Below are 14,893 nucleotides of genomic sequence, written 5' to 3'. Positions count from 1 at the left end.
GATTTTTAACAATATTGTAGATTTAGAATAGCTTTGTAGTTTAAGCTCCTCATCGGTGTTTGTGTCAGTTGCAACAATATCTTTCATTTTCTTTATTTTGTTCAGCAGTATCAAAATCTGTTATCGTGACACGCCTAATTCTGATAATATAGTGTGATATGTACCAAGTGACTCAGAAGCTTATCGGGTTTACTTTTGTTTTGTTTACTTTTTCATATTGTTTTTGCTAATGCATCTACGCTTTGCACGTATGGCCAGTCACGGAAAGTTTTTGACATTCAGTTTTTGACACGCTCTGTTGCACTTACAGATTGTGCATCTTATTTCAAGCAAAATTACACTAATCGAAATTGTCCCAAAGGCTTTTAGTTTTGATGTTTGGCCTGTTCTCTGCATGTGTCCATCATTATGAGGAGAATAAGGTGGAAAGAGTGTATTATTATTGTGTTGTATGTGAAAGTATAAAGTATGCATGAAAAACTTATAATACAGTTTAAGTATGATATTAAATAAGTCTTTTGTACAAAACTGGAATAATTATACATGTTAAAGTTGGATTTAGTTGTTTTAAATTGTATTCTATGTGTTTTCTGTTATGTAGTGTTGTAGTCAAGACCAAGACCAGTCCGAGACCACAGGGTCCCGAGACCAGAACAAGACCAAGACCTCTGAGGGTCGAGACCAACACAAGACTGAGACTTTTAAAGACTGAGACCAAGACAAGACCGAGACCACAGCCCATCAAGACCAAATAGAGACCATCTTTGTAATTTTCGACATTTATTTGTATTTTACATTTATTTTGGCACACATATATCAATGTTTTCTAAATCTATCTACATTTTATCTCTCGTCGAGTGTCAGACCTCGAGACAGAGACAAGACCAAGTCCGAGATATGACCAAGACCGTTAAAAAATGCTCCGAGGCCAGTTTCAAGACCAAGACCAGTCTCAAGTACTACGACATTAGTATTATGTGTAGAAAAGGAGCAGAGAGCTGTGCATTGGAATTTGTGCTGCAATCAGTATACAATCCAACTCCTCTGATTTTAAAATATAACAAAGTACAATCATATGGTTAGAATTTTACTACAGGTGCAAGTACAGGTTTACTCCAAAAAGTACAATTACCCAAAATCTCTACTCAATTACAGCAACGTGAGTATTTAGTACTTTATAGTCCTGGAAAAGACCCAAAATGTGAGCAGGGCGAGAGTGACACATTCACACCCAGGCGACAGTTTGAGAGGGGGGCTACGTCTCTGCTCCTCTGGCCCCTCTCTCGTCTCTGTGTTTGGTCTTCTGACTGTGAAATCCAAGCCAGGGCCCATGTGTAACTGGGGATGAAAGGTAGAAGGGGCGAAGGAGAGAACAAATTGGAGTTTGGCAGGAGGTGATTTGTAGTGAAATTTCAGCCTGGTATTGAGAGATATATTACAACATAATAAAATTAAGAATAATGCAGTAAGTTTAAAAGATAACACTGACCACCAAAACCACATTTTTGAGGTAAATTTGTCCAATGCATTTGACCCATTCTTCTCTGCTGAGCTGGGGCAGCCTGTCCAAAGTCACCCATGGACCCACCTCCAGATCTTGAGCTCAGTTTAGCCAGGACTACCAACATTATCATGACACTAAAACAAATTTAGATACCAAGGAATAGACTCAGAAAATACCGATTCCGATACCACGATGATAATTAAAAAAAACACTCTTTATTTAGACAACAGAATGACTTTCTTCTTTAGCACTTTCTTTTAGTTTACCCTGTGGTCTTATAGCTGTGTAATCCAGGGATCTCCAGCCTTTTGGGTCCGGTGAGATACTTTTACAATATGAAAATGCCGGAGAGTTCCCCGTTTTAGTGGCCATAGGAAATTGATTTGATATAAGAGGGCAAGCCTGGTGTACAGTTAAAACATTAAACCATTATCCATTTATTAGAGCACAAAGTTCAACATAACACATTTACTGTGGTAATTAATCACATTTGAGTATTCAGTATAATATGTATAATTCAGAAATCCTTTGATGAGCTCCTTGTAAAAAGATGGAGAGCTACTTTAAGCTTCCGAGCTACAGGTTGGAGACCCCTGGTGTAATCCTTCAGATGCCGAGGAAGGTTCCACTTTGGTTCATGGGCGTATACTAGTCTTTGTGCTCTTATACTTGTTCTGATTCACCTTAAGGTCATTCTGTAGCTATTCAGGAAAGATTCATGGTTCTGTCCTGTGAATGTGACTTTTTTTAGTATTGATACTTGCTCAAATGAATATCTAGTCTCGATTCTTTATCTGATTTTCAATACTTTTTTGTGCATGTTTTTGTTTGGGTTATTCACCATTCAGAGGAAGCTATAAATTAGGATTATCTTTAAGTCAGATGGAAAAAGTTAAGTTTATTTTAAATTTATATCAAGTGTAGTTTATTTATATAGCAGCATGTGACCAGCAATGTGCTTCATTGAGTTTGTATATATTACATTTAGGTTTATTTCTTTGAAGAATAGACTATTTGCTTCTGAAAATTTCCTAAATTGACTGACCAAATAATCTTAATCCTTACTTCAGCCCTAACTAGAACATTTACAAACACCTTTTAGATGGATTCCAAAAATATATTAGATATTTAGATATTTTTTTAATCATTATCACCCACTCCTCTTAATATTGTCAATAGTGTCAAAGATAAACACGACCAAATCTTAACATCACATTAGTTTTATTTCACTAAAGATTTTCACATTTTAAAACACTTTCTTATATTATACTATGTACAAATTTACATTATAAACATTTACAAAACTTTGATAAAATGAGAAAACAAAACCACAGCGTCCAATGTTAGTGTTTTCAGGAAGTAGTCCCTTAAAAATAGTGTGCAAGTACCATGATGATAATGTCGACACAATAGAAATGAGGCATATGTGGATGGATACCGACTCCCAAATTAGCTTGTTAGACGTGGAGTAAATTGGAAAAGAAAAAAAAACATGAAATAAAATAAATACTGTTGTTTTGTAAAATAATGTGAATGAAAATATATTTGGGAGCGGAGTGCTACACGACTACTATGACAACAGCTACCACTTTGACATATGAATACATAGAATGACAAATACAGTGCATATGTACCAGTGACATAATTTTGTTGTTGCAGTTTTGTTCATTGAAAAAAAAAAAAAACTAAATAAAACATGTGCGTTGTTGTCCAAACATCGTAAAAAAACAAAAAAGAAAACACATCTTCAAGGTTTTTTTCTTCTTTGGAATGATCGACATCCCACATTCGCCCAACCACGTCACACACACGCTTCATTCATATAAAAATCTGTATAAAAATCTGTCTTCATAGTCCCAGTGACCAGCAGCGGGTTTGTAAAGTCTTTGTTATAGTCCATTTAGTCTTATTGTAGCCATAGCGCTAATAAGACAGGAGCTATAGTGAAGAGGATTGATAAAGACGCTAGCTGGGACGCTGAGCTGCCAATACTCCTCTGGACATTGGGCTCCATCACATCAGGATCGTCTGAAAAGGAGAGAAAGAAAACAAGAGATTTAGTTTTTTAATTCAAACAACTCAAAGATTACATTACTAAATACTACATTTTTAGTCAATTAGGGCTGAAAGTTAGTGGATAATATCTAATTGTAGTAATATATTTGTCATTTTTTTCAAATCATGATTGAGTTCATGTCCAGGAGCTTTGATATTTTGTAATTTGAACCACAGAAACACTTTTTAAAGGTCTAAACTAGCATTTTTTAACATGTCAGGCCTACAGGGTTACTCATCTATTATATAAATGTCACATATACTATAATTAAGCATCATTTTCAACAATATAGTTATGTTTTAAGCAATACAATGAGCAGTATTTAAAAGTGTGACTGCCAATGAAAGTGTATTTTTGTTGTTTGTAGAAGACTTGAAACTTTAATGGCACATAATCATGGTCATTATGGTCATTACAATTATAATTTCACTTGCTGCCCTATTGATGACCTTTTAGAGGTGTTTAACATCATTTGTCAACATCATTAGAAGTGGAATCCTCACCTGCTGGGAGCCTGTTGGACGGGTTGTGGACTCCTCCCGCTGACGGAAACTTGATCTTTCCCAAATCAAAGTTCTTCTCGTCTGCGTTGGGTTTGTCCTGATGTACTTTCCCTTTATTTCCGGCCACATCCACCCGTAGCCTCAGACACTCCTCCCCATGGTGATGCATTGGTTTAGCTGAAGAAAAGAATAGACAAGGAATCGATTTTAGTCCAGGCTCGCAAAATGTCACAGTTGTTCTAAAAGTGGAGTTATGTAACATTTCGGGTAGAGAGTCTGACAGAGCTGCGTGTTTCCATAAAGATAATTCCATAAGTACAGACCCTCCACCGGAAACGTTACATCTTTTACATGTCAAAAACAATACTTACAGATATAATAGTAGCTCTCTCCTTGCCGGAACTCCTTGCCCAACGTGAAAGGGGTGAAACGTTGGAACTTTTCAGAGAATTTCTCCGGCGCGTGCGGAGCGAACGGGCGCGAGCACTCCCACCGCAGCTGGTCGAAAGAGTGGGGCTTGCACACGTCGTAGTCCTCCTTCTCCACCATGTACAGCACGTACCGTTCAGCGGCGTGCGATGACACCTCCCCATGGGCGTAGTGGGGGCAGATGATGTCCAGGTAGTCATTAATGCGCACTTCCACTGTATATTCATCCCAAAGGAAGCTGCAGAGATACAGGAAGGGAGGAGGGTTAGTCACATATTGCACAATATAACGGAGGTGGGCGACAAAGCATGTTGTAAGATGATAATTAAGAGAATAGGCCTAGATAGTTAAAATACGAAAACAAGCAAAAGATAGAAATTAGAGATATATAACTACTGTCAACTGCTTTTGAGGAAACCACTCATTTTCACATTTTGAGGACTTTTGACCTTTCAAATGAGAGAATATTTGGTTGTGAATTGTGAATTTAAAAGTAAAAATGTATAAACTTACTCAAGACCACACTATTTTTTGTTTTTGCCTTCCATGTATCCACAAACTCACATTATTAAATATACCATAGTTGTTTAGACACATTTCCGAGTGCGAAAACACTGTCCGATTGTCGCCGTGATTCTTGAAAAAAACAAAACAAGATATACTGTTTGTCACGAGTGCCCGTCCTTTCTCTGTACAGTCAGATTTGTAAACAACACGCCTATACAACTCCGATGTCGACGCGTGTTTTGACAGTACAGCTTGTGTTGTAATTGCCGGCTAACACGTGAACTTGTTTGTTTCCACGACTGTGACACATTTACAAAGCACCTGATCAGGACCAACTGGTATATTCTGCTTTTGTCAATCCCTCTAAAGTCTCGTAAAAAAGCGTCTATCATGCTACACACAGTACTGTACACGCCTTTTCTGTTATTTGGCCCGCAGCCCAGTCTCTACAAATCAGCTCAGAACTCCTATGACAGTTTAACTATTTTTATATCGGGGTGTGTGTGCGCCTTCTTCTGCTAATTTCGCCTCTCTGTCTCGTCTCCCACTGTGGCCATCAAAGACAGACTGGGTAGACACAGACTCAAAACTTCTAAGACTTTCATGTTTACCTTTCAATTCATTTTACTGCTTGCTTTGAGCGTCTCTTATTTCTCAAACACTCGGTGCCACGTTAAAAACATAAGAACAGTGCTTTTGGTCGAGACAAAGATACAATTTGAGGTTGGGATGTAACCATTTCAAATAGAGAGGAGAAGAATAGTTATAAAGTTTTGTTTATTTGTCAAAGAAAGTCAATTCCCAGTAGCTATTTTTTGACAAGTAACAAAACTAGATACTCATTTGACCATGTATTGATACTATGAACAAACTTGGTCTTTTTCAGAATGGTCAAAACACAAGAACAGCGCTTTTGGTGGAGACAAAGATACAATTTCAAGTTGGGATGTAACCATTCCAAGTAGTGACAAGAAAGATTGTTATAACTTTTTATGTATTTGACAAAAAAATCTACTCCCAGTAAGAAAAAAACTAGATACTCATTTGAACATGTATTAATACTATGAACAAACTTGGTCTTTTTCAGAATCAACAATTATAATTCTGTTTTTAAGATGAAATAAGACAACTTTTATCTGTTATTATGATACAGAGAACGTAAAATACTTGATTGTATAGGACTAGTACATGTGTCTTACTGCATCTTGGCGTGTTCCCATTAAAAATAGACTTTTTTCCAGTGTGGTATCAAAATCCATATTGAGTTTCAACCTTTTCCCTTCACATTAACATCAAGCTTGAATCTTGAGCACCATGACAATACTTCTGGCACGTTCTCTCCGTGCAGGTTAGCGATGAGTGCAGGCAGCGCTGGCCGACTCAGCCAAGCGCCCGGAGGTGAAGAAAGATTGATATATACGAAGTGCTCTGATTACACCCTTAGGAGCAACAAGGGTCTAATCCAGCAACTCAATCTGTGTTTTAACTGGCCCGGACGTGTGCGAGGGGCGAAAGTGACAAGAGCTCCAGCGCGTCTGCAGTTGTTTACGTGAGCGTGGTGGGGATCAAAGTGCGTGTTCGCAGCCCCCCTCCTGTTGTTGTGACTCCTGCGTGGACCCCATGTGCTTCGGCTGCAGACACCGAGGCTCCACGACACCGTGTCCCCCGTCCCCTCTCACCCTCCTCTCCCTCTTGCACTAGTTAACGCCGCTAACCGACCTGTCAAAACATGCTTTGTGCTAAAACCTGCTCTGTACTTGTGTGTTACTAATAGGTAAGTCATTGCTAAAAATAAAATTCAAGTTACAAAAGTACTTGATTTGAGCTTGATTTGAGTCATAATCTACCAAATGCCACCATAATCTTGTACCTAAAATAACAAAAATACTTGAAATGAAGAGAAAACAATATTATTCTTATGCTTATTCTAATGGCTAGGGACTATTCCAAATCTACAAAAGTATTGATAAGATAATTACCTAATTATACTTTCAAATCACGTTTTTATTCCCATTTTTTGAGATTTCAGGTTATTGTTGCAATTGAATACACTGGTAGAGTCTTAATTAGCCCGAACCCCTCTCCTCTCTAATCATGTCCCTGTCATAATAGTTGCATTTAGTGTCAAAACGTGAGCTCTCGAGTGTTTTTTCAAGAACATTTGCGCTTGTATTACGCTTCTCCTCCCTTTCCGCGCCCTTGCCACTGTCCTCCCTGACCTCCTTGCGAAATGAAAACCCACTTGTCAAAAAGGCAACAAAAAGGCTGAATTCTGTTGCTAATTTCATTCATAGCTCATAGTCAGTGCTTTTGAGAAAACTCTCCTTTTATCCATCCTACCTTCCGCCCGATTCCCCTCCTCCTTTCGCAATGGCCCAGCTAATTAAAAGCGGTTAGGGGTCTGAGCTAAAGTGTTCTCGAAAAAAAGCAAGGGAGGAGGGAGGAGTGAACAGGGTGTAATTATACTCTTTCCCTCCCTAAAAAAAGAATGACCGGAGGCTATAGGCCCCTTGTACCTCTGCTACCTTACCCCCTGCGGAGCGTTCACTAACTAACACTAAGATACAGGGCCCCCGCTGAGTGCACTTGAGTTCTGTGCGTATTAGCATTTAGCTTTATTTGTTTATCATTCAATTACTGTTATCTTTATGCGCCCACAAACCCCATGCAGAGAAGCGAATCAATGCAAGATCTGGTTTTGTCCTTTCTGAGCTTATTTAGGCTACAGTCTGTCTCTTTGTCTTGTTTTAAACCTTTGCAAAACACATTTCGGATGCACTTTAAGTCAACAATAAGAGTGTTTTTTTTTAGTTTAATTGGATTTTAGGATAGCCTACAGCTACAAGTTCATATTCTTATCGATTAAGATCCAACCCTATTTGCTTTAAAAAATATCCTATAACTGTCCGGGTAAGCTCCAAATCCAAAAGGTATCAGAACGTTTTTAAACTTTTCTGCATATAGCCTGATTTGTTACCATATATGCATCAACAAATCTATCCAGTGCATCTGATCAAAGCTTACACTTTCGGAAAATATAGCACAATTCACAGTCCTTCTTGCATCTATAAACCCCCCTTCAGTTGCATCTCATCAAAAGCCCACCATTTGAGACCCTCCTCTGACAGTTCTCAGCCCGGTGAGAGTCGCACTGACATGATATCTGTGTGTGAGCTAGCGCCAGGTGTTGGAGCGTTGTTCACAAACCTACTTCAGTCTCTCCTCCTTCGCCCGAGCGCCGGAGAGACGTTCTCTGTAGACCCCTATTGAGGACGACTCTAGCCTCGAGCGCATATAAGCACATCTGTTTTGGGAGCCCTCTCGGAGCCCTGAGTGAGTTAGCGTGCCGATAAGTGCGCAAACATGCAGGGTTGAAGGTGATTGTAGCACCTCTTTCGCTCACAACCAGGTCACTTTTCATGTGCCAGCGAACGTAACTTGTGTGCGTCAGCAGCCGAGCCAGGGAGAAAGAGCAAGCACAAGTGATGTTATGACAGGAGGTGAGTATCCTATCACCCTCAGCTTTGAAGTCCGGCTATTGTCAGGCTATTGTCTCTCCCTCCTCCTTCGCGCCGTGTGGTCCCCCAAGGCCTGCAATAATAATTTATGTTGAGGGAAAGAGCCCCCACCAAAAGTAATTTAGGATTCACGCTGCTGTGGTTTGGTTAGGAATGCCACTCTTATCCAAATATCTGACAGAAAAGGTGCCAAACCAAGTGAAAACAACTCATATACTCCAACTACTTTGAGAAAATAATTGTTTAATTTAGATATAAGTATTCTTTGTTATGTTATGTTATGAGTTTAATTGTGTCTTGATACTTAAGGGTAGTTTTTGGTTTAAAATTCTAGCATTAAATTGTAACATACTAGGGGTGTAACGATATCCAAGTCTCACCATATGATATTGTCACGGTATGAACCTTACGGTACGATATTTATTGCAATATCGTGGGAAAACTCACGACATGGTGGGGAGGCTCATGATTAGGGATGTAACAATATCCAAATCTCTCGGTACGATATTTTCACAATATACATCTCACGGTATGATATTTATTGCGATATTTTGTGGAGGCTTACAAACAAAACTGTGAATATGTTACTTTTTCCTTTTAAAATGCCTTGACAAAACTTAATCCAAAGAACGAAGACTTAAAATTGCGTAGAACTGTTATTTCTTCTTGTAGTCTGCATTGAAATGGAGCAAAGAATCATGGTTTATGTAGTTCCCTCTGTCTTTTTTTTAGCTATTGCTGCACCATAACTATTAATTTAAGCCAAGACACTTGTAATTCAATATATTGTGATGGTCCACGATATTATTGTGAGAACTTTGATGATATGATATCACGATATTTCTAAAATTAGTTGATGTGCATACAGGACAAGGAAACTCAACCTTAAGAATAGTCATATGTATCTGAATATCAGTACTTCAAATGCATTTGTTGGTTTCTATATTAATTTTAGTTTAGAATAGCATCTGAGGAAACTATTCAAGATAATTCAATATAAAATAGAGTATGGATTTCATGTTACTGCGTATCCAAGCACAAATTAGCTGGCACTTCTTCACAATGAGGACCTAATTTAGTATTTCCTATTGAAAATGATCAATGGCCGCTGTCATAACCTCCTTTCTCACTTCTTCATTAGGCTGCTTGATGATGAACGACCCTGCGTCCGGACCCCCAGCTGGAGCCGACCACTTGGGCCCTCCGCCGCTCCAGTTGTCCCCAGAGCTCTCCCTGGTACGACCCCAACAACTGACTCCGACCTCGCTCCCCTTCACTCATCTCTACAGGGAGCCCCTCTACTGCACACCGGGTCAAAAGAGCCAAAAACCAGGGTCACGACTTTTCACACATGGTGATTTCTGAGTCGGCGCTGAAGATTTTGGCCACTCCAAACAGACGCAGGTAACGGCAGTGAATGGGCTTGTCATGATAGCTGATTTTGAAACTAGATAAATAGAATAATAAACGTTCATACTGAAACTACTTTATGCCCACACAGTAACATTAAAGCAGGATAATCCAATGACAGAACTCACGATTTACTTCTCTCCAATCTCTTATCTCTCCACTAATGCAAAGAAAATGTAGGCATGACATGATAATCACTGAATCCCAAAATATACACGGTAGTTGCAGCTTTCATATACTGAAGTTGATATAGTAATTAGCATGACATGTCTAGTAGGGAACACTTCTGAGTAAGCAGGCATGTTGTGGTCCCGAATTCTTCACTACTCCAGTTGCACTTTCATCTGGAGGTGTATGCGTACTTAATACTCTATTCATTTGCTGTGGTATGGCAGATTCGCACCTCCGTTCACACACGCTGAGGAGCTGTCAGGCTTATAATGGGTTTAGCCTGCTCAGCGGTTTGCTATTAAATTAGAGCCAGTCTGATACACAATGAAACGTCTCTTTGCATTAGCTACCAGTAAGTAATGCTCCTTCATTTCTGATTTATTCCACTTTCACTTATCAGGAGTTCTAAAACTATGGTCCAAGTATCGCTGATTGGAATCTAGTTTTTCCGCTAAGATATGGAGATTAGTCCTGGTTTTCATCTTGTTTTGGTTTGCTGCAAATATTATAGTTTATTAGATATATTCTGCTTTATCCAATCTACAGTATTAGACCAGCAATTAGGTCGGTGGTACAAAAAAACAACAGAATATTAAACAAGTAAAATTGCATAAAGCTTCCAATAAACAAGTTTGGTATTCACATGGTAATTATAAGTCTTGGTTCAGTCCTCAGCAGATAAGGACCGCAAACACTGTAGTATCTATTCAGCTATTCATGCTGCCCAAACTTGTACCATAAGGCCAAGTGCTTCTTAATTGCCCGCATTTCCATTTCTTTCTTATTAGACTCTCCTCCCTCTATCCATCACTGTCCACTCTCTCCTCCTCTCGTCTGCCTCTTCTTTTATTCCGACCAAATTAACCCATCCCCCCTTTTCCCCTTTCTCTGCTGCATTCTGCGTCGTCCCCTAACTTGGACATAATATACCCGGCCGCTTCATCCAGGCTAATTTCTCCGCACAAAATCCCCATTCTCCGCTGGTTCACCCTTCACCCCGGCCTCCAATCTGCCTCCTCCCCAAAATCTTTTCTCAGACCGGGCTTTTATTTCGCCTTCCTCCATTCTAGCGCCATGAATAGGACAAGGCCAAATGGTATCATGCATGGCTTAATACGCTCTGTGAGTTCGGCTAAAGTTAAACTGTGCTGTGTAGTTCGGGGATCTTTTCGAAGCTTCAAACAAGTTCAGTCCTTCCAACTTTTGTGAAATTGTTTAGATAAAAATAATGTTATAATGTTGTCATGTTTTGCCCTTTAGGAGGCAGCAGTGAGCCACAAGTAGACAGCAAGGTATGCCTGCAATGCCATGAATGAACATGCTTACCCACTCATAGTACAACTGCAACAACACTATCGGTGTGAAGAAATGCTATCTAGAACATGTTGGAAAAATACAAGTGCAAAACAGTGGAGGGCTTGTGAGAGAAAGAGAAAAAGAGGGAGTTGGGGGAGGGACTGGAGGAAGTCTGGAGCAAAGATAAGGAGCAGAGGGGAAGAGCGGAGAGTGGATAGCGCAAGGATCCTTCCAAAGTTGCATTGTGGTCAATACTGAACTCAGATTGATTCTATGAACTTATCAACAGGTTTAAATCGAATAAGCCAGTGCTATATTACGCAATGTCTAAACAGGTAGGCAAACAGATGGAAGTTACATCATCGTAACTATCGTGAATTGTGTTTGTGGATCAAATGGTCAGATTGCATAGTCTGAGTAATCTATGTTAGTGTGTGGCACAGATTAAAGGGTGGACAAGCCAACGGGACGTGACCAGTACTGGAATTGTATTTGGGAGGAGGGGGCTGGGGAGAGAAGGAGGAGGGGGTTGGGGGTAACTTTGGCCATCTAAACTTATAGCTCCGGGCCGGACTGTCGTGTCGGGGCAAGCATCGCCTCCTTTAATAACTCCAGACTAGACCAGACCACACTAGACCCAGACGCTGATAAACAGAATATTACATTACAGCAAAGATACGAGGATCGGGGGAAATAAGCAACCTAGGTACGGTGGGATTGGACGCAGCCAAATTATTACATATAACAGATATAAAGTTAAGAATAGCAAGCCTGAGGAGATGTCAAGGAGGCAATGAAAGAAAGAGGGCCCTATGCCAAAACTAAGAATAGCTCCAGCTGTTAAGATAGTGGAGATGGGTCTTTGGACAGGCAGGTACAAGCAGCTGAAACTCCAGTATAGTAACAGTAACTGGAATTGGCACGACCGTGGGGCTAATATTAACCCCCAAAGTCCTCCCTGTTGCCCCCTAGTGTGAAGCGAACCGTGAGTCACAGACCTAACACACTGTCTACGGTAAATGGCCACTCCCCGAATGAACTCTCTGACGTTGTGGAAAGGTTAGCACATAACTTTCAATCCACAACCAAAATAAAACTTTAGCTTCCTGTTATGAACGACTCTTCTAAGACGCAAGATGAGGCACGCAGTGTAATAACAACACCTGGCTAAGCACAACAAGCCTTCACACCTGTCATGCATATATCGAGTATCAGATTAAAGTTGCGTGAGGGATGGGATTAACTGGCATAATCATTACCACAAGCGAAGAAGTGTGCGCATTGTGCAAAGAGACAGGATCCATACTCTCCTTCGGATAGCTTGAATAGGCTCCTACCATCTGGCCAGTGGCTTGTATGCAAGACAAATCACTGCAGCTCCCAATTACACAGTGGATCAATTAGCATCTATTATACACGGCCAGCTGCTGTCAAAGCCCAATGATGTAGCTCGTGTAACTGTGATGGATGTGTAACGTTGAGCAAACTGGATTGGAATCATAGGAGAGATCAGATTAGAAAGTTGACAAGAATGTGTGGGTCAAGACACAATGCCCTGTCTGTGGCCCTTGGCTGTCATTATCCCTCTGGCCCATATTACCACAATGAGAAGCTTATAGAGTTCAAAATGTAAGACTGGGTGGAGCACATATGTTATAAACTCTGTGTTAATGTCTATATGTCTATATGTAGCTGCAAAGGATTATTTTCTTTCTTACTCGGATTACGCAATTCATATTCAGCAACAAAAGGAATCTAGGGACGAGATTACAGCCGACAATAGACTTTAAAACAGCTTTGTAAAGTTTGTGTTTGGACTGATCTTGACTGATCCAGTAGACAGACAGTGGAAATCGATCAACTGCTGCACCTGGTTCCGCCCCCATGTACGTGACTAACGTGCAGTTCAGGTGAATTCAAGGCTCGGTACCGGTGACTCACGTACGGACTAACCCATGACACAGCCTGAGCCCCGCGTGACGCCAAGGCTCACACTGTTTTATCCAATTAGCGAGTCAATTGTTGTGGCTGTGTAACGGCTCGTTTTCGACTGCGCTATTGTCATTGTTAAAAGGGCAATTAGACACTGAAAAGTAATCATGAAGACCTACACAGCGCGCCCTCGTTTCGCCTTATTGATAGAAATTAATCTGTCTGTATGTGGGCACAGAAAGCAGACGGCGCTGATTTGGTTTCAGCGACTATACCATAACATTGCTCCTCTCTATGCCTGGATCTCGCGCGATAAGAGCCCAATAAATTTCTCGGAGACATCACGCGTTTGTCAAGCTCCATCGATCTCCAATCTGGTCTGGATATAGAGTTACACGTCCAAACCCTGAACGCAATTATCAGCAATATGCGATTCTCTTTGTGGAGCGAAATTACGCACCATCCTCTTCCACCAGGACGCACACAGCAGTAATAAACGCAGGAGTAACTTGGTTTTAAATGTGCAATGCAAACTAATAATAAAGTTGAGTCAAGCACCCACATGTCAGTCTATTTTAAAGTACTGCACTATTACTATGTCCGTGTTAAATATATCCAGAGACAAATGTGCCAGCGTCAAGTTCTTTCGCTTTTACGCACAGCCTGTAACAATCCAGTCAGACGAGTATAGGTAAACCAGAGTAGTCTAACATAAACTTGACAACTCCTGTGTTAAATTGCCACATGTATTCATTGCCGTGACTCACTCGTGGTTCCTCAAAAGCAGTGACAGTCAGAAAGAAATTTAAGTAATACATAAGTCAGTGCCATATTGCGTAAAAGTAAACCAACTATAGGTGATTTCCATAAAGACACGCTGTTAAGTTATAAAAGATACAAACAAAGACAGGTACTAACTTTGGGTTTGAGCTGTTCCAGTAGACGCTGTGCCTCTCCGCTGATGCGAACCACGCTCCGATGCTCAGGGTCAAAAATATCACCAAATCCATAGCTCCACTTCCCGTTCTCCACAATAACACGGCCATTCAGGAAAAAAAATGAAGTTGACTTTCTGTGAAAACAACACAACTCGTGTCCTCTTTCCACAGAGTAATAAAGTTGTCTACGCTCCGTTGCAATTCGTCTCTGTCTTATCGGAGCGCGTCCTGGCTGTTTTGTTGAGCAGCTGCACCACCCCCTCACTGCTGATCAGCCAATCAAACCCCAGAGCGCTTTAGCCTCCGCCCATTGCGTATCCTGAGCCAAAACACCATCTACTCGCACTTCACTGACAGTGAAAAAACAGCTCCCCACAAACTGGAACAATATTAAGACCGGTGATAAGCATTATAAATCAAATAGGTCTACGTGTAGCCTAACAGATAAGATAACAATTATTCATGGAAAAAGGTAAAAATAACACTGGGAATGTTGTTTTTCATCTTGAGCTGAAATGCCCAATATTTTCTTGAAAAGTAAACCACAAGCTACATTAAATAGAAAACCCACATAAACACAACTAAATTGCAACTTTGAGGTCCTATAATTTCAGCTGAAAAGTGTTGAC

The 14,893-nt window shown here is 40.4% G+C and overlaps 1 protein-coding gene across 10 annotated transcripts in view; it reads right to left on the bottom strand.

Annotated features, from left to right (window-relative positions):
* Positions 1-2,708: 2,708 nt before the first annotated feature.
* efna1b (ephrin-A1b) overlaps positions 2,709-14,893 on the bottom strand; it is a 52,633-nt gene continuing 40,448 nt past the window's right edge. For all 10 annotated transcript variants that reach the window (XM_055163557.1, XM_055163558.1, XM_055163560.1 and 7 more), the window contains 4 exons: positions 14,245-14,398; positions 4,435-4,730; positions 4,064-4,240; positions 2,709-3,532 (listed from right to left, as the gene is read on the bottom strand). In XM_055163557.1, the coding sequence (XP_055019532.1) occupies positions 3,411-3,532; positions 4,064-4,240; positions 4,435-4,730; positions 14,245-14,372 (723 nt within the window). In that variant the 5' untranslated portion in view covers positions 14,373-14,398 and the 3' untranslated portion in view covers positions 2,709-3,410. The remainder of the gene's footprint in view (positions 3,533-4,063; positions 4,241-4,434; positions 4,731-14,244; positions 14,399-14,893) is intronic.

Source organism: Boleophthalmus pectinirostris, unplaced genomic scaffold (genome assembly GCF_026225935.1).
Source record: "Boleophthalmus pectinirostris isolate CB_2022bp ecotype Guang Dong unplaced genomic scaffold, ASM2622593v1 HiC_scaffold_6, whole genome shotgun sequence".
In the NCBI taxonomy this organism is placed as follows: Eukaryota; Metazoa; Chordata; class Actinopteri; order Gobiiformes; family Gobiidae; genus Boleophthalmus; species Boleophthalmus pectinirostris.
This window is presented reverse-complemented; position numbering and strand designations above follow the sequence as displayed.